This window comes from Heptranchias perlo, chromosome 30 (genome assembly GCF_035084215.1).
Source record: "Heptranchias perlo isolate sHepPer1 chromosome 30, sHepPer1.hap1, whole genome shotgun sequence".
NCBI classification, from domain to species: Eukaryota; Metazoa; Chordata; class Chondrichthyes; order Hexanchiformes; family Hexanchidae; genus Heptranchias; species Heptranchias perlo.
In genome coordinates this window covers 13,038,949-13,057,009 of record NC_090354.1, presented here as the reverse complement: position 1 = coordinate 13,057,009, position 18,061 = coordinate 13,038,949, and the positions used below count along the sequence as shown (strand labels likewise).

The window sequence follows — 18,061 nt, the reverse complement described above, 5'->3', positions numbered from 1 at the left end:
TCAAGAGGGTCGGAAGCAAGGAAGAAAATTTGAAGGAAAAAATTATTCTTGAAGACGTCAACCCATTTCTTTGCATACAGTGAGCACTAACTATTGACTTCACCTGACTTGCCATTTCTCAGACAGCATTGAATTGCTGTTTCTGTTACTAACCACCGAGCGATTATCCGGCTATCTCTTCCTTTGTAATTTTTTTTCCCATGCCAATATTGTCCCTTGCTCTCAACTCCTTGCAGGATTCTGGTTCTACAGGTGTCAGTTGCTGTCCAGTACCTTACCCAAGTGACCACTCTTCATGGGTGAGCCTCGACCGTGAGTGTCAGCGGGCTATTTGACAGCCAAGCCTGCACACCCACACTTCCAGCAGGTGCCACTGGAGAGCGAGAAGGAGTCAGCTGATTTATTTTTCTCTCTCCTCTAACCCAGCAGCACTGACACCAATGTACTGTCCTTTACAGATCAGCTAACAGCTGCAGCCCCTTTGCATTACTTTCTTACTGTACCTCTGTTAACTTGTGCCTGCCATGTTAATTATAACAATTTGACTTCATCAATGGTCTTGTGGCCCAAAATTCACATTCATATCTTGTTGCTGGCCACCCATGCTTTTAATAGACAAGGTTTTAGCAATTTGTTGATTCTTTGAGCTCCAGATCATATCTAGTTTTGTTGATTTCTGCACAAGTACTGTAAAATTAAGGATATTCATCTGAGGGATATGGAAAATATTCCCTTAAGTAACTTGGCCTCATACACCCATGGTAATGTGGGTAGGTTATGTAGGCCACACCCCACAAGCAGATATCTCCCCTAAATGACAGTAGTGTAATATTCTACTTATGCCACAAAAGTGAGTGAAAATGCCAACACTTATTATCTAAAGTTTTTAGGTGGGTACTCACCACCTCAGAGGTGCAACAATATTCAATAGTGCTAAGTGAATGTACAGATTTTTTTTTAAAAAATGTTGGAAACATGAAAAACAAAAAATGCTGGAAATACACATCAGGTACATCAACATCCGTAAAGAAAAAAGGTATGTTAACATTTCGAGTTGGATTCGTCATTAGAACAAATGTTCGGAGAAAGAGTCTGCACCCAAAGTGCTAACCTGTGTACATTTACACAGTAGATGCTTTGGTTCCTATAGCCTGTTTCTAGGCCTCTGGTGGTATGCTTTGTTATCCTATTTAATAGCAGCACTATAGGGTTACTGAGGGGGAGGTGATTAAACCTACACAAACTTCTGAGTCCACGAAATTGCACTGCCAAGAAGAGCGGACTATTATGAAATCTCTGGTTCATTGTCTACAGAACAATAGAACAGTTCTGAAGCACCCATCCATAATTTGATGGTGAAAACCAGAATCATTCATTCTTTATGCACATGTTATACCAATGATTTTATTTTATTTTACAGGTGGCAAGACTTTGGGGAATGCAAAAGAACAGACCGGCCATGAACTATGATAAACTTAGCCGTTCCCTTCGCTACTATTATGAAAAGGGCATCATGCAAAAGGTTAGTTTAATCCATTTATTAAAGTGAGCATCTTTATGATATTCCTTGCTTATCGTGATTACTGTCTGCATCAAGACTGCTGAGTATGTCAATTTTCTCCTTCTTTATTGGTTAAATGTTCAAGACAGTTCCTCACCCCCCCCCCCCCACTATATAGCCTAAAAATAAAACTTATAATGTAAAATATTCACAAAAAATGTTTATCTATAAATTTAACTCCAAAAATTCTTCCCTTCCTCCATAACTAGCATGACACACCTTACCGGGCCTCTAAACCTCCTGGTCCCTGCCCAGCCAGCTAACACTCCGCATTTGGAGGTCTCCTGACACCAGTCTTCATCTCGAACTGCAACGCATTTGGTTGCACGTCACCCAACAAGACTACAATTCCCAGTAGCCAAATCACAGGCCGGCTCCAATGTATACTCAAAGGAGAGCACTGGCTTTGCAGCCCAGTGGCTCATGGCGTTCAGTTTAATCTCCAATATTTGAATCTTCCATACCATCATTGAGTGAAGCTCAGCATGTCTCATCTGGGACTCTTATGTGGGGGGTGTAGCATGGTGGCAGAGTGATCCATTTTGTCAGGGCAGGGGAGGGAAGAAAGAGGACAGGGAATGCAGTCGGGATAAATACCTCCTGGAGAAAGCTATAGCTTTAGTTGTGATCTTAAGAAAGCAAGCATGTTCCGACACCCTTGAACTCCAGAGTTAGAGGTGTTCGTATTATGATGATAGTAGCCACGATGTGGAGATGCCGGTGATGGACTGGGGTGGACAAATGTAAGGACTTGCACAACACCAGGTTATAGTCCAACAGCTTTATTTGAAATCACAAGCTTTCAGAGCTTTCCTCCTTCGTCACCTGACGAAGGAGGAAAGCTCTGAAAACTTGTGATTTCAAATAAACCTGTTGGACTATAACCTGGTGTTGTGCAAGTCCTTACATTCGTATTATGAGACAAGGGTACCAAGTGACTTTACACAGCTGAACTGCCGTTCCCTTGCAGTTTTTAACATGTCCTTTTGGAGCTCGTAGTCATAGTCAACCAGTTTACCTAACAGTTGGCTAACTGAGTCCAATGAGAGAAATTGGCAGGAATAGACAATGGTGAGAAATCAGATGGGGAATAAGATGGAAGAAATGCATTTTTTTTTAATTACCGAGAAATAAGAATTGTTAACAGTTTGTAGAAAATTGGTAATATGGTGGAAAAGTCTTTATTTTCTATGGGCTCCCATCCACTTGCTTGAGACTGCTTCCTAATTTTATCACTAATGATTTTTTTTGGAGGGGAAGGAAAAGGGTAAAAAGCTTTTCACCCAATTATCTGGCCCAGGAACTGAGCTCAAATGCCAAAATGTTGCAATCTATTGTGGAGGTCCTTTCCACTCGAGACTTGTTTGAAACATTGAGTGGCCTTCCAGTAAGTACGTGCACTACCTAGTGTGGAATTGAGCCAGGTTAGATCCCTGTTCTGTGCTATTATCTGATCTCATCTGAGCCACTACAATTGGCCTTAGAATTTCTGTGCTAGAGAGGGGCGAAATTAGCCAGAGTTTCATTCCTGTTCACTGTCTAGTGACCCACCTGGAAAGTGCACATTTGTGTGGAAATTGGCTGAGGACATGAGCAAGCTTTGTGTGATGCTCTCCATGATCAGATCACCTGCCAAAACTCATGTCTAAGCTCACACATGAAAAATGGCTGCTGGCAGTCATGGAAAATGTATTTTGGCATGAATTATTAAGGGAGATGGGGAGACACTTTGCAAACCAAATTAAGTGATTCATTAAAATAAAGCATCTTTGAAGCCAGCATCAAGCTCTGAAGTGAAGCATTGCTGCTGCCCTTGTATGAAACAGATAAGTGTCCTCCAGTGTACTCCAATGGCCTTTGCTGTTTGCAGGTGGCTGGCGAGCGATACGTGTACAAGTTCGTCTGTGAACCTGAAGCGCTCTTCTCTTTGGCATTCCCTGACAATCAGCGGCCACTGCTGAAGTCTGAATTTGATCGGCATGTGAACGAAGAAGACACTGTACCCCTGTCTCACCTGGATGAGAACACCGCCTACATGCCAGACACTGGCTGCATCAATTCACAGCACTATAACAAAGGATACATGTATTGATCAACAACAAGGAGAATGTTTGGTTTTTAATCTCTCTAATTGCACTCCAATAACTATTAGAAACTGATAGTAATTATAAGTTAGAATCTGTTGCTTCAGACATGCATATATCAAATAACTGGGGATATAAAGTCATAGCATATATGATTTTAGAACATTGGTTGGTTTGTGTGTTTCTTTCTTACATAAATCTCACCCCCCCCACTACATATACACATTGTGCAAGTTACTTTTGTAGATTGAGGCAGAGCTGCTTTTTAGTTCTCATTTGTCCCTAACAAGCATCAAGTTGATCAAGACACTAGCCCGTCAAAAAAAATTCTTGCTTGTTTTTTTCAATATGTGTTTTTTTTTAAACTGTTATTTTGTGCTTTTTTTTTGTTGAGTTTCATTAAGTTTCCTCATGAAATCAGTCAGAACATTTTAAGAAATATGCCGTAATGTCATATTGGGAAGGATTGCACTGGTCGTTGTGTGTAGTGAAATCATAAATATGTTCTTTTTGAATGCATTTACAATGTTGCAACATGCATCCGTCTTTCGGATGAGACGTTAAACCAAGGCCCTGTCTGCCCTCTCAAGTGGATGTAAAAGATCCTATGGCTCTATTTTGAAGAGCAGGGGAGTTCTTTCCGGTGTCCTGGCCAAGATTTATCTCTCAACAAACATCACTAAAAAACAGATTATCTAGTCGTTATCTCATTGCTGTTTGTGGGATCTTTGTGTGTGCAAATTGGCTGCATTTCCTACAATACCACAGTGACTACACTTCAAAAGTACTTCATTGGCCGTAAACTGCTTTGGTATGTCCTGAGGTCATGAGAGGCACTATATAAATGCAAGTGTTTCTTTCTTTCTTTCTATACAGCGACCAGAGCAATTCTAGTGTTGGCAAAAAGTAGTCTCTAGTGAAACCTCCATTATCTGCAAAAGTAGAAGGGGAAGCCCTTGGTGGATAATGGGAATTGGTGAATAATTGAGAATCCCCACATTTCGGTCTTACAGAAATAGTACAGCAAACAATCCCTTCAGTATAGGAATGAAGACAAGTACTGTATAAATAAACTGAATTTAATCTTGCTTGGGCTGTGAAGTTGATTTATATCAGACAGAAGTTGGTGTTCCAGGCAATGAAATTAAGTCACATCTCAAACAAGATTAGTCTTGCAAACATTCTGGCAGATAATTGGAGTACGGATAAAGGAGGTTCCACTGTACTTATTTAAACATAAGATAAGTATAGCAAGTCAAGATCGCATGACTTAAGGACAGTGTAAATTCAGAACCATTTTCTCATCACCACATTGTTTTTTTGTGATTGCTCAGCATAGCATTTTTCGACGATGAGATATGGTATGACCCGGCATTCAAAAGCTCATTACTGCCGCGTGCTCAGATATTTTCTCACTTCAATCTGTTTTTTTCTCTCTGTAGTGGGAGCATCTTTACTTTGGTACCACTTTGACGATTAAGATGCTTGTTTAATCAACATTAATTAGAGCCATTTACAGGGTTGGTTTTAGATTTTGGGGTCTCCTGTTATTTTCTCAGTGACAGTTCTCCTGCTGTAGACCGTATAAAACATGTGTGTGTGGCAGGAAAGGGCTGACACGTGGCTGGTGAACAAATGTTGCACTCACCAACAATCTGAAATTTGGAGTCACACCAAAGGAAATGGATTTTGAGAGAGGAATACTTTACTCAAAAGGGGAGGACCAATCTGCTTTGAACAGGTTGGAGATGCAGTCCAATCCTAATAATGCTAAGTGGTTTTTGCGCTAAAACAATTGAATTATCTAATCATCTGAATGTGAATGACAGCAAAGTAGGAATTCAGTGCTGAAAAAAATGAATCAGATAATCTGAAGTAAGCAACATTGAATCAAGAGGAGTAGACTGTAATGGAAGAGAGGTCTGGAAAAAATCAGAAAGGGAAAGCAAAACTCAACTTTTACTTGTAAAGTGGGGGTGGGGGGTTGCTTTCCTCTACAGCTAGTGAGCAGAAAAGCAACTTAGTCACCAAGTGGCGATTTTCTGGTCTGGACTAACTCAACGGTGTAAGTACAGTAGAAATTCCACATAACACACCATGCATGAAATTTGAATGCACTAAATCACTTCCTATCAGATAGAATTCCAGGTCCAGACAAATGATTAAAAGGCATAATCTGATCGAGCACCCCCAGTGCATGTTCTCAGTGATCAGCTGACTGCCCGTCAATGTGCTTCACTTCACGTATAAAGGTGTTGTGTTAGTCAATCCTCGGACATGTGAACACCTTTTTAAAGTGGGGAAGCACAGTTTATTTTTAAATTGTGATGATCCTGACTCAGGATCAAACAGATTACAGTATAAATATTGGGCATTTGTAATTTTCCTATACAATCCACAGAAAATCTGGGGAGAGTACCTTTGGTTCGCCTTAGAAATCTGTTCTATGGGTTGTGGGGTTTGTCAGTTATTATCAGTGATTACTATGTAGCTCTACAGTTAGATGTTTTACAGTTGCACACATTAAACATAGAATTAGAGATGTGGAAATAAATAATGATGAGCAGCCGATCACTGAAAACTAAATTACAAGTCCTTTGGCTGGGTGTGAACATGGAACTCAGCTCTTATTTCAGGGATTTGTTGGAATCAAGCCAAAGCTAAACCTTGATATCTGTATTCTGACTGGAGTTTTAAAAATAAAAGCCATTGGGCATTATGTATCTAGTGAGCACGTGTCCACAACACACAACTGTCCCTAATTTGGCACTAATTAACAATCTCAGAGAGCCAACTGGATTAGCTGGTGTGGTAAATGGAAACAATTACATTTGCCGAAGTTGGGGCAGAGCCCCATTGTTGGAGCAGAACGGAGGGAGCTTTAACTCAGTATCGAGTGACCTGGGAGAGCTTGATGCAGGCACTGGTGTCCGAAACAGACGGTATTCCATTCCCTTCACATTCCTTACCTTGATCAGCACAAAATTCAACATGTTCCTGGTTGTGTTGAACATGTTCGTTCCCAGTTGTTATCTTGTACTTTCCATGTAGCCAGCTCAAGTTGAGCTTTAGTTTGGCTGACCCCAAGTCAGTTTGCTCGCCCCTCCGTGCCTGCAGGTTATGAAGTCCCGGGGTCATGGGGTCGTGTGCTCAGCGAAGAGCCGCTCACATTATTTATGTCACACTTTCCATACCGTTGCTAAGTAGCTCCAGCATGTGCCTCATGGGAGAAATAAACTACTTGTGAAATTGAAAAGTACAGCATAAAAATGGGATAATACACAGCAGACAGCGGTGCAGCAGGTTGTAAATAAATTGCATTTGTATAGCGCCTTTAACATAGTAAAATGTCCCAAGGCGCTTCACAGGAGCATTATCAAACAAAATTTGACCCCGAGCCACATAAGGAGATATTAGGACAAGAGGGTTTGAGGGCACGAAAGCAAGGAGCAAAGCCGTAGCAGTCTGAGTGCTACCAGAAAATAAGGAGTAAATACTCTGCCAGCCAGCATTCGTTTAGAGTCTCTACCGGATACAAGGTTTTGTTTAAAACTTTTATTTACTCTCACGTAATGGGCACACTAAGCAACATAGAGGCGGTGTAACATCGCTGAAGAGGTGATTAAGCAGAGTGTGGAGTACTTGTAGTTATAGGGCAGAGGAATGGTTATAGCTTTCTTTTGTGTTGAGCAATGGATATAGCAAGATATAAATTATTCATTCCGTATTCTAGATTGACTACTTCTAACACAGTAATGTACTAATCACTTTTGGCTTGTGCCACAGTGACCACATTAGTTGCAAGCTGGCTGATTGTTGCATTTGTCCTATTTCCGCGAGACTCTCAGCTTGTCTGAGGGACAAAGGGCTAGTGTGGTCACAGGCTGTTAAGGATAGACATAAGCTGTAAGTTTTGCTATTATTTGTAGGGATGAGAGCTTTGCAAAGGGAGCGTAGCGTTTATAATGCACGGTTAAAGAATCCTGCTCCCCAAGGTACATTGCCACTGTAGGCAAGTTCTAAGCATGTTGCACCTGAATTATGCAGGACAGGGACAATCAATAGTTAAGATCTCCATTAAAAAAATATATAAATTAGTGTTTGAACCAATTTTCCTTTATTTTGAGGTCAAGGCCGAGGCTGCTTACTTTGATGTACCTGGCATCCTGTAGCCAGAAAGGTGAGCAAGCTAATTGCATACTGCCACTGTGAATGCAATGTCATTGTATTCTACGCAATGGGTGTTTTATTTTACATTAAATGTTATTGTGTTACTGTAATCTTAGCTGAAATACCCTTTTGTTGCAAGATGATCTCAGCCAGTTTATCCTGGCCATGCCAGCTGAAGGTTGATGCCAGGGAGTGGATGTACACAATGAAAAGGAGAAACAAAGGAGGAAAAGGCGAACTGAGTTTAAAATATTGTCATGGTTTTCTATGTTTCTTTTTCTCTTTGCCACTGAAAGCATTGACTGCTGGGATATGATTCGGTGGATACTGGTCGCTCGCTGTGGCAATTCTTCACGTGTGAGCCTAGGCAGTGAGTGTTAGCAGGCCATTTAACCTGGGGGAGCATCACAGCCAAGAGTGATCAGGTCCACAAGTGGGGGTCACTGATAGCATCCAGGAGCAGTAACCCTGGTCAACATCAGTTAACTCAGCGCTGACAGAATAAAACCTGGCACCTTGTGGTTGCTATGTTCAGCTATAAACTGCCTTTGCCAACTCATGTAAGGAATCTTACAACACCAGGTTATAGTCCAACTGTTTTATTTTAAAATCACAAGCTTTCAGAGGCTTTCTCCTTCGTCAGGTGACCTGACGAAGGAGAAAGCCTCTGAAAGTTTGTGATTTTAAAATAAAACAGTTGGACTATAACCTGGAGTTGTAAGATTCCTTACATTTGTCAACCCCAGTCCATCACCGGCATCTCCACATCTTTGCCAACTCAGGCATTGGGAGTGCCATCTCCTAGGTTTTTAAAAGGACAGCTAGATAAATGACAGCATAGTGTTTTAATGAAAAACAAACCACAGGGTAACCTTGGACTATACAACCCACAGTGAGTGTGCAGCCCCATTGTATGATGTGGTTTATTTTTCAATAACTAATTGCTCAAAGGGTCTTTATCCAGCATCTAGTGAATGTTTTATATAGAATCTGACAGTAGTTCCAACAGGGGCTTGACAGAGAAATAAACCAGCAGAAACAAGGCAGTGCTGGGATACAAAACCAAGTTACCAGCATCTGTCTAAGTGCTGAACACTCATTCACTGCTCTGGTCAGATTTTGTGGCTCTTGACCAGGGAACAAAGTTGCCGGTTGTAAAATTCACATCCAGCTGAACAGTTGAGTCACAGGCATCTGAAAATTCAGTAAATGGCCTCTCAGCCTCTTCTCCACTTCACCACACCCCCTCCCTTTCCTAATGTCACCCTGGTTACGTTTATCGCTGAATTATTTTTCGTGAAGCTCCCCCGATGGTTCGGCGGGTTTATCGAGTGTGTAGCTGAGCCACATGGATCAGGTTTTATTCCCTTGAATTTTGCTGGGTTAGTTAATCTCAGCCAGAGTGCTAGAGGCTGAATATAGTTAGCTCCTTCCCTCCAGAGTTGGGAAGAGAGGGGAGGTGGAAAAAAAGAATCAGCCAGAGTTCCCCACACCTGACTGTTATCCAGTGACTCTTGCTGGAAGTGTACGTAAAAGGTATTGTATGAGGACAAGGTTATGTTCCGCTGCCTTACCTCTACAGTTGAATAGCTTGCTGAAATTCTCGGTCAATGCTCACACATAAATCAGGACAATCAGCACCTGTGGAACATTGCCTCAGAAAGGAATCAATGCTTTCAGGAAGGGATGAGAAGAAATTGGCATGAAAAAAATATATATTTTCTTCCACAATTTTATTTTAGGCACAAGGCATTTTCTAGACATTGATTAAGGATAATGGCAGCAATATCACAGCAATCAGTCACTATGTAGCATTGTACATATTGTAGACTTCCATCTCAATTGTCACAGTTTGTACAGCTGTTATAAGAAACAGGGCATTTTTTTAAAAAGAAAGTGCCTTTTAAAGGGAATGACTGGTGCAGAGGGCTAGATCACAGACACCTGAGCTCTCTTACTTCTGGGTCCTGGATGCAATTGCATCCCATACTGATGGATTGAAAGTCTCTCTTCTCTGCTTGCTCGTACACAAAACGAGCCTCAATCTTTTACCCAGTCATCAGAGTCCACAGGTTGCCAATTTCACTCACAGAAACCATAAAAGTGGTCGCTGTGGGCAAAAAAAAAAATATGGCAGTGATGCAGTCGAAGTTCTGAGGATTAAGCTAAGGCACAGGATCTAGTGGGAGCTCTGACCTGCATCAACCTGTGCTGTATCTCAATCTGGAGTGCTTGATGCTGACATTGAACGCGGAGAGGAAAGTGACCATTCCTCAGCACTGTCATCCCCACCCAAATAGATTGATATGAAGTTGATATCTGTTACGCAGATTTAAGTTGACTGTTTACTGATAGTATGAGCCTAAGATATTCTGTACCTTTGTTATTTCTTTTACTGAGTAGCTTGTCAAGATAAAGTGATCATGCAAATGTAAATAATGTAATCTCATTTTTTTTCAAGGATTTTTGCATAAAATAGTTGAACGATGAATTGACTAAGACTACGAATGTTGTAGTTGCCAACATTTGTAAATGAATATTAATCAATAAATTGAAATCATTATACACTCTCTGTCATTACCAGATCTGTTGGTTTTTAAGATGAGTTTTACAACCATCTCACTTTTCCTCAAATTCAAAACACTGAAATTCATCAATCAGCTATTTTGGAGAGAAAAAAGGGGGACTTGGATTTATATTGTTCTTTGTTGCATCTCAGAAACATTTCAAAGCACTTCACATACAATGAATTCATTTGATCTGCAGAGATTGTTGTTATGTAGGCAAACATGCATTACACAGCAAGATCGTACAAACCACAATGGGATAAATGACCAGTTAATCTGGGAGGAATGTTGCCCATAATATGAGGGGAACTCCGAGCACTTCAAATAGTGTCATGTCCATCTGAATCACCAGGAGGGGCTGACACATCTTTTTTCCGAAACTATTATGTTCTAAATATGCTCTAACATTTGTGGATGCTACTGAATTGTCGTTCAAGTTGTCAGTTTGAAATATTTCTTCTTAAAATTCCAATCACCAGTGTCAGCCTTTTTGTTAGGATTCTTTTTCATTTGATTCCTTCTCTTCTTCCTATCATTCTCATTCATTTCCCTTTCAAGCTTTCTACTAATTTTTTTTCTTCTGCGTTGTTTCTCTTCCTCCTCCCATCTCCTGGTGATTTCCTCACCTGAATGCGTTGACTCAACCAAGATCAAAGAAATTTATTTTAAATTCCACAAGCTTTCGGAGGTTCCACACCATTCACCTGAGGAAGGAGGAAGCCTCCGAAAGCTTGTGGAATTTAAAATGAATTTGTTGGACTATAACCTGGTGTTGTAAAATTGTTTACAATTGTCAACCCCAGTCCATCACCGGCATCTCCACATCAAGATCAAAGAAGCCAGCTGTCCTATGCAGCTATTGTTCATGTGTGAGCCTATGCAGTGAGTGCTGGTAGGCTATTTGACCGTGGCAAGCATCACAGTTGAGTGGAATCCTGCCCTCACTCTACCTCCACTGGTGCAAAGACGAAGTGACAGGACAGCAATCAGGTGCAGGGACCCTAACTTTATTTTCACTTTCCCCATCCCAGAGAACACAGGCTAATTGTAGCAACCCTACCACAGCTCTAGATGATATCAGCTAACTGCGCACAAACCAAGGATCAAACCTGTCCTGTATGGGTCAGTCCCCACTGAGCAGCGCATTTACCTCCTGAGGCACCAGAGTTCCTGTAAACCAATGTTTACCAACATACCTACCCTGAAAAGTCTTTGGCCTGCTCAATTGCCTAAGCTTTTATCTGGTGGTAACATTAGGAGTGATCCTAAGGTCCCAACAGGGGCAGTGCTTGCAAGTAGTGAGTGCTGGGAAATTGTGAGCACAAATGATGGCTATGCACCTGCGATTTGCCACAATGCACGCCCTGTGAGCGTGGAAGTGTGGAATCAGTCCTATTACCTACAAGTGATTTAAAATTAAAGTACAGTTAAACAGTTTAGATAAAGTAATAATTCATTTGTTATTTAAAAAAATAAGCACTTACAATTAAGGGCAATTTTTTCCCCCCAAAAAGTAATCCTTAACTTAATCCATGAGAGAGCATGTGAACACATTTAAAATCCCATATTATTTTCCATTGATGTTTTGGCCGGACAGACACTGCTCTCAATAAAGGAAACACTGTTTTAGTCCATATCCACATAATGATAGTTTTACAAAGTAAATTTTCAGTAATTTGTTACAGATTATATTACTATCCTGCATGAGCTGGAAAGAGTTCAGACTCCAATTTAAAGGGCTAGTTTTCCTGTCTGTGACTCTGTACGTGTCTAAATTGGCCTGAGCAGTTCCACAACACACATTTTATGGACCAAATCAAACGAATTTCAGTGCATTCCACATGACTGGTTTTCAGGATAAACTTGAGTAAATTGATTTCTCATTGGAGACTGGAAGAAGCTCAAGATATTTTTGTGTGGCAGCCAGAATTAAACATTGTCTCTCCACTACGATTTTTACAGCGACATCTTTTAATCATTAAAAACAATTTTTAAGCTGTAGGGAGAAGTTTGAGACTTTGTTTCATGGGGTATTTTGAATCCAAGTAGATTACTGTCTTGGAAAACATTATCTTGCAGGCCAGAAACTACACTGAGCCTTGTTTAGGTGTCCAGTGGAGTCTGCTGTCATTTGGAGTTTGACATTTTTTAATAATCTCAATGATACAATCTAGATTACTTTCTCTTCCCCCCACCTCCCCCGAAGAGACTGATTCATGCTGGGGTTTGTTTCCGAGGCATTTGGCTGCCTTTCAGTACCTCATCTTAACTGGTTATTCTTCATGCAAGAGCCCAGACAGTGAATGTCAGGTCATTTAATCAAGTTGTGCATCACAATCAAGTCTGGCTGATATTTTCCTTTCATAGCCCAGGGGTGTCAAGGTCAATTGTAGCATCTCTATCACTAAGTCTAGTAAGGCTGAAATTGGCTAACTCACCACAGTTGAGGGATTGAACATGGGACCTTCCTGGTCTGTTCCACAGTGGGTCATGTATTTACCAACTGAGCTATTGGAGGAGTCATTGCATGTTATTGTTATAACCCTAGAGAGGACTTCATAGCTGCCATGTTGGAAACTTCTGCATCAGCCCCGTGCAGTGTCTTGAATGAACTTCCAGCCACAAAAACAGGAAAGTAGATTCAACATCCACTGTCCCCTTTCATGACATCAGTGGAAGGTACTTCATCATGTTACAGGCAAAGACGAGTAGTCATTCTGTGCCTTTGTGCAGTTGGCGGGGGAGCCTCACCTGCTGAAAACACATGTTGGAAATTTGGACATGTGCAGCGCATGATTGTCCATCCATTATTATTAATGATTGGGAAATCGTGGGCAGCGGGAGTCCGAATTCCTGATGTAGGATCCTGCCAGGTGAGGCTCCCCACCAGCAGTGCAAAGTGGTACAGAAGCTAGTTCTCGGTTATGATGGACATTGGAAGGGGGGGGCGTGCAGAGCGATTCTATTGCTCGACAGATGTCACCGGCGAGAGGCCGATGAATTAGTCTCATTATTCTGAGCAGCCTGCAGCAGCCCCTTTAAGAACCTCTGGTTAGGCTGTTCAATGCCAAGTACCAATGGGTGGAGCTTGCACCGTGCATGCTACATCCATTGGTACTTGAAAATTGCATTGGGGTCCTATTGACATCATAGGACCCAGACTTACATGGGCTAATGAGGCGCACCCCTGTTTTTAGTGGGTGCCTGGACTGCCCATATCAGAGACCCTGCCAAAATAGCAACGCCCCAGTGCCAACAGGAAAAGAGCAGTAGAATCATAGGATGGTAACAGCACAGAAGGAGGCCATTCGGCCCATCAAGCCCATGCCAGCTCTTACTAAGAGCAATCCAGTTAGTCCCATTCCCCCGCTCTTTCCACAAAGCCCTGCAAATTTTTTCCCTTCAAGTATTTATCCAGTTCCTTTTTGAAAGCCATGATTGAACTTGCTTCTACCACCCTTTCAGACAGCACATTCCAGATCATAACTACTCGCTGAGTAAAAAGGTTTTTCCTCATGTCGCCTTTGGTTCTTTTGCCAATCACCTTAAATCTGTGTCCTCTGTTTCTCGACCCTTCCGCCAATGGGAAGAGTCTCTCTTTATTTTCTTTATCTAAACCCTTCGTGATTTTGAACGCTTCTATCAAATCTTCTCTCAAACCTTCTCTGCTCTAAGGAGAACAACCACAGCTTCTCTAGTCTATCCACATAACTGAAGTCCCTCATCCACGGAACCGTTCTAATAAATATTTTCTGCACCCTCTCTAAGGCCTTCACTTCCTCCCTAAAGTGCGATGCCCAGAATTAGACAATACTCCAGTTGTGGCCTAACCATTGTTTTATAAAGGTTCAACATAACTTCCTTGCTTGTACTCTATGCCTCTATTTATAAAGCCCAGGATCCCGTATGCTTTTTTAACTGCTTTCTCAACCTGTCCCGCAACCTTCAAAGATTTATGCACACATACCCCCAGATCTCTGTCCCTGCAGCCCCTTTAGAGTAAGTGCTGTGCCAACATGATTTTCATCACGCTATCTCTCCATTCCCACCAAGTGGTATAGCCAAAAATTCAGGCCAAAGTTATCCAACAGATCTCACCTGGGATGCTACAATTCACTAAAGTGCCCTTAGGTTAAGTGGGGAGGGGACGGAAATCAACCTGGGTTCCTGCTCCCGATTGCTAGACAAGAACCCCTGCAGGAAGTATACGAGAGCAGGAGAGAGGCACCATTCTAGGCTGGTGAGTATCAGTTGGTTTCAGCACTGCCGCAGTTTATAGTGATGGCCAAGTGGGAAAGTAAAGTCAGCATTGGCTTACGGCTTTGGAATTCTACCAAAGAATCAGGTTTTTCCTGGAACCACTTATTTACAAGGGTAAACAGGAGCCAAATTATTGGTGAATTTGTTCCTGTTTGTTACAATAAACAAAATAAAAGCAGCTAACCTCAGTCTTACTCTATGGCACAGTGCTCAGAATAAACATCAATTTAACGGCACAGTTCAAAAAATGGATTTTTAAAAAAACAAATTGTTAAGTTCCAAATTCTGAATTTATTAAATGTTATTGTCAAATTGTCTGCTCCCCTCTTTTGATATATATTGTTCCGCTTTACTGCCTGGGGCCCAGATTTTAAATCTTTTATAATTTCCACAAGTTATCCATTAATTATTAGAATGCTGTAGACTGAATATCGGACAAACTAACTCATTGTTGCAAGAAGCTCAAGTGTCGGATTTAGGGCAGTGAACCAAAGTTTTCATCCAGCATTGTTGCCACAGAATATTGAGTATATATGCCTTTAAAAGATTATGAAGTAAAACAATGCAAAGAATCATACTGTTCTTTATGGGAGTCATTTTCTGTGTATCGGTTATTAAAACCGCTTCCATGCTCACTTTATCATGAAAGCCACCCATGCAGTATATTCTGATTGGCATTAGCATCAGGAAGTTCATAGAATCATAGAAATTTATGGTGCTGAAGGAAGCCGTTCGGCCCATCGTGTCCGTGTCGGTCAAAAAAGAGCTATCCAGCCTAATCCCACATTCCAGCTCTTGGCCCATAGCCTTGTAGGTTATGGCACTTCAAATGCATATCCAAGTACTTTTTAAATGCGATGAGGGTTTCTGCCTCTACTACCCTTTCAGGCAATGAGTTCCAGACCCCCACCACCATCTGGGAGAAAAAATTTCTCCTCAGCTCCTCTCTAATCCTTCTAACGATTACTTTAAACCTATGCCCCCTGGTTATTGACCTCTCTGCTAAGGGAAATAGGTCCTTCCTATCCACTCTATCTAGGCCCCTCATAATTTTATACACTTCAATTAAATCTCCCCTCAGCCTCCTCTGTTCCAAAGAAAACCACCCCAGCCTATCCAATCTTTCCTTATAGCTAAAATTCTCCAGTCCTGGCAACACCCTTGTAAATCTCTTCCTGTACCCTCTCTTGTGCAATCACATCCTTCCCATAACATGGAGACCAGAACTGTACGCAGTTAAAACATCAAATCAGCTATCGGCCACCAGAATCACAATTACATATCTAAGGAAGCAGAGAAAGAGCCATTTTATCCCTATAAACCAGGCAGATAGTTCTCCTGATGTGCAGATTAGAAAATCACAGAATGGTGCACAAAACCAGGAAAGCACATATCATGGACTTAGTGCACCATTATTTTTTGGTAAAAGTACCACGTGTGCCCGCCTTCAAGCAACCAACCTACTCTGGGCAATGGGCTCTTCATGATCCTCAGTAATGCTCGACTCATCAACAGGCAAAGACACAAGGGGGGGGATTTTAATCCCCAAGAACAGGTGGGTTGGTGGCTGGTGGGAGGTGAAAATTGAAGTCTTTTTGATTGCGACCGCAACCTGGCCCCAATGCACCCACATCCGTTTAATGTGGGCGCGTTTGGATGCATGCACAGAACGTACTCACCGAGGTCGCATCCCCAATTAGTGCCAGCGGGCAGGTCGTTTGTGGGGCAATTAACACCGTTATGAGACATCAAGGACCTTTTTTTTAAAAAATTGAACTTAACAGAAGTTCAAATTTAACTTCTCCGGCGTGGGTTTCCCAGGCCTTCTAATTCTCCCCAGTGAAAAGGAGGTGAGAAGGTCTGGATCATCAGGTGAGTACCTTTATTGCACTGCTTGTGGGCCAGGAGGAACAGGAGTGTTTCCTCCAGGCCCAACAAGCATGCCCGCCGTGATCGGACCCCCGTGATCAGCCGACCTCGTCCCCGATGTCTGACTCTCCCCAGATGTCCGACTCTCCCCCCATGTCCGACTCTCCCCCGATGTCCAAGGCCCTTCCCTACCTCCGATCACCAACTCTTCTCCCGATGTCCTCCAAGGCCTCTTCTCAGAATCTTCTTAATGCCCCCCCCCCCACCCCCAGCCCTCATCAACAGTCCCTCCACCAACCTTCTCCACAGCCTCCCCACCGACCTTCTCCACAGCCCAGGATCTCTTCCTCCCTCCCTCCTCTCTGATTCCTGGCTCTGGCCTGCTACTGCAGGCCTTCCTGCCCACCAGCCAGCCAACCTGTCAATCAGGCTAGCTGCCGGGCACGAAACCCAGAAGTAAAATTTTTATCATTCGATTAGGCGGCGATCGCATATTCTGACCCAGCAACTTTACTTCCGAATTCACGTCTGATAAACTTCCCTCCCCACCCCCCCCGCTCTCTTCCTGGCTCCAAGTCAAAATCATGCCCCTTGGGTGTCAGTTGCATCACATCTTCTAGGTTTGTCTCCACACAGTGTCTAATAAAACAGCCCAGGCAAGAGTTAATGAATCTCACTTCAATTGTGATAGATGGATAGGAGTGACAGGCAGCCTAATCCCTTGTTCTACCAGGCCAGCAATATATTCTACACCATGATGTCACTCCTAACCAATTGACAACAGTGACAATGATCTTGAGGACACTCCTTTTTAAATGTTTTTACACAAGGTTAGAATTAGGTGACACGTGCATTATTTTGCTGTAATTCTGCACCATATTCTTTATCTCATGCACCCCGTCTATTGTTATTAGTCATCATTTAGCTGTTAAAGTTACATTTCTCATGTCTTTTGTCAATAGTCTGTTCTACTGCGCGCACACACACACACACACACATATTTAAACAATATTACAGGGTTTTATTTTCCAATTTTCTCCCAAGGGTGCTGATTCTTTATGACTTCCATTTCCAGAGGGGAGGATGTCTTTCCAGTACTTTACCCAAGAGGTCATCTTTCAACACAGCCCTACCCAATCCTGTTTTCACCGTATATCCACACATGCACTCTCCAACAGGAGCCACTAGATAGCGACGAGGAACGGAAGTCCTGGCTAATTTTCCCCCTCCCTAGCCCACAGGCATTGTGGTCAATTGTAGCCTCCCAACTGTTGACTCAGCTGAGATCCACTGACTTAGTGCCACCCAGCTGAGATCTGCTAATTCAGCACAAATGGTGAATGAAACCCAGGACCTTCTGATCTACAGGGCCGAGTATCACAGTGGACATGGCCTTTGCCTGCTGTTACAATATTTCTGTTTCTCTGTGACACAGCAAGGAAGTCAGATACATTGGGAAGAAATCTAAAATTCAGCAATTCAGTTTTGGTACATATTCCTGTTTTCTACACAACTATGGAACAAACTTTTTAAAAGGTTCATCAACTGCC

General features: G+C 42.2%; 1 protein-coding gene across 2 annotated transcripts in view; it reads left to right on the top strand.

Moving 5' to 3' along the window:
• etv4 (ETS variant transcription factor 4) overlaps positions 1-8,411 on the top strand; it is a 92,817-nt gene extending 84,406 nt beyond the window's left edge. The window contains exons 12-14 of one of the 2 annotated variants that reach the window (XR_010958009.1): positions 1,421-1,522; positions 3,432-7,825; positions 7,932-8,411. Coding sequence is in view for 1 of the 2 variants with exons in the window: in XM_067968940.1 (XP_067825041.1) it covers positions 1,421-1,522; positions 3,432-3,653 (324 nt within the window). In the remaining variant the exon portion in view is untranslated. Of the gene's footprint in view, positions 1-1,420; positions 1,523-3,431 lie in introns of both variants that reach the window. The other variant, XM_067968940.1, reaches the window with a different exon arrangement.
• The last annotated feature ends 9,650 nt before the right edge of the window (positions 8,412-18,061 follow it).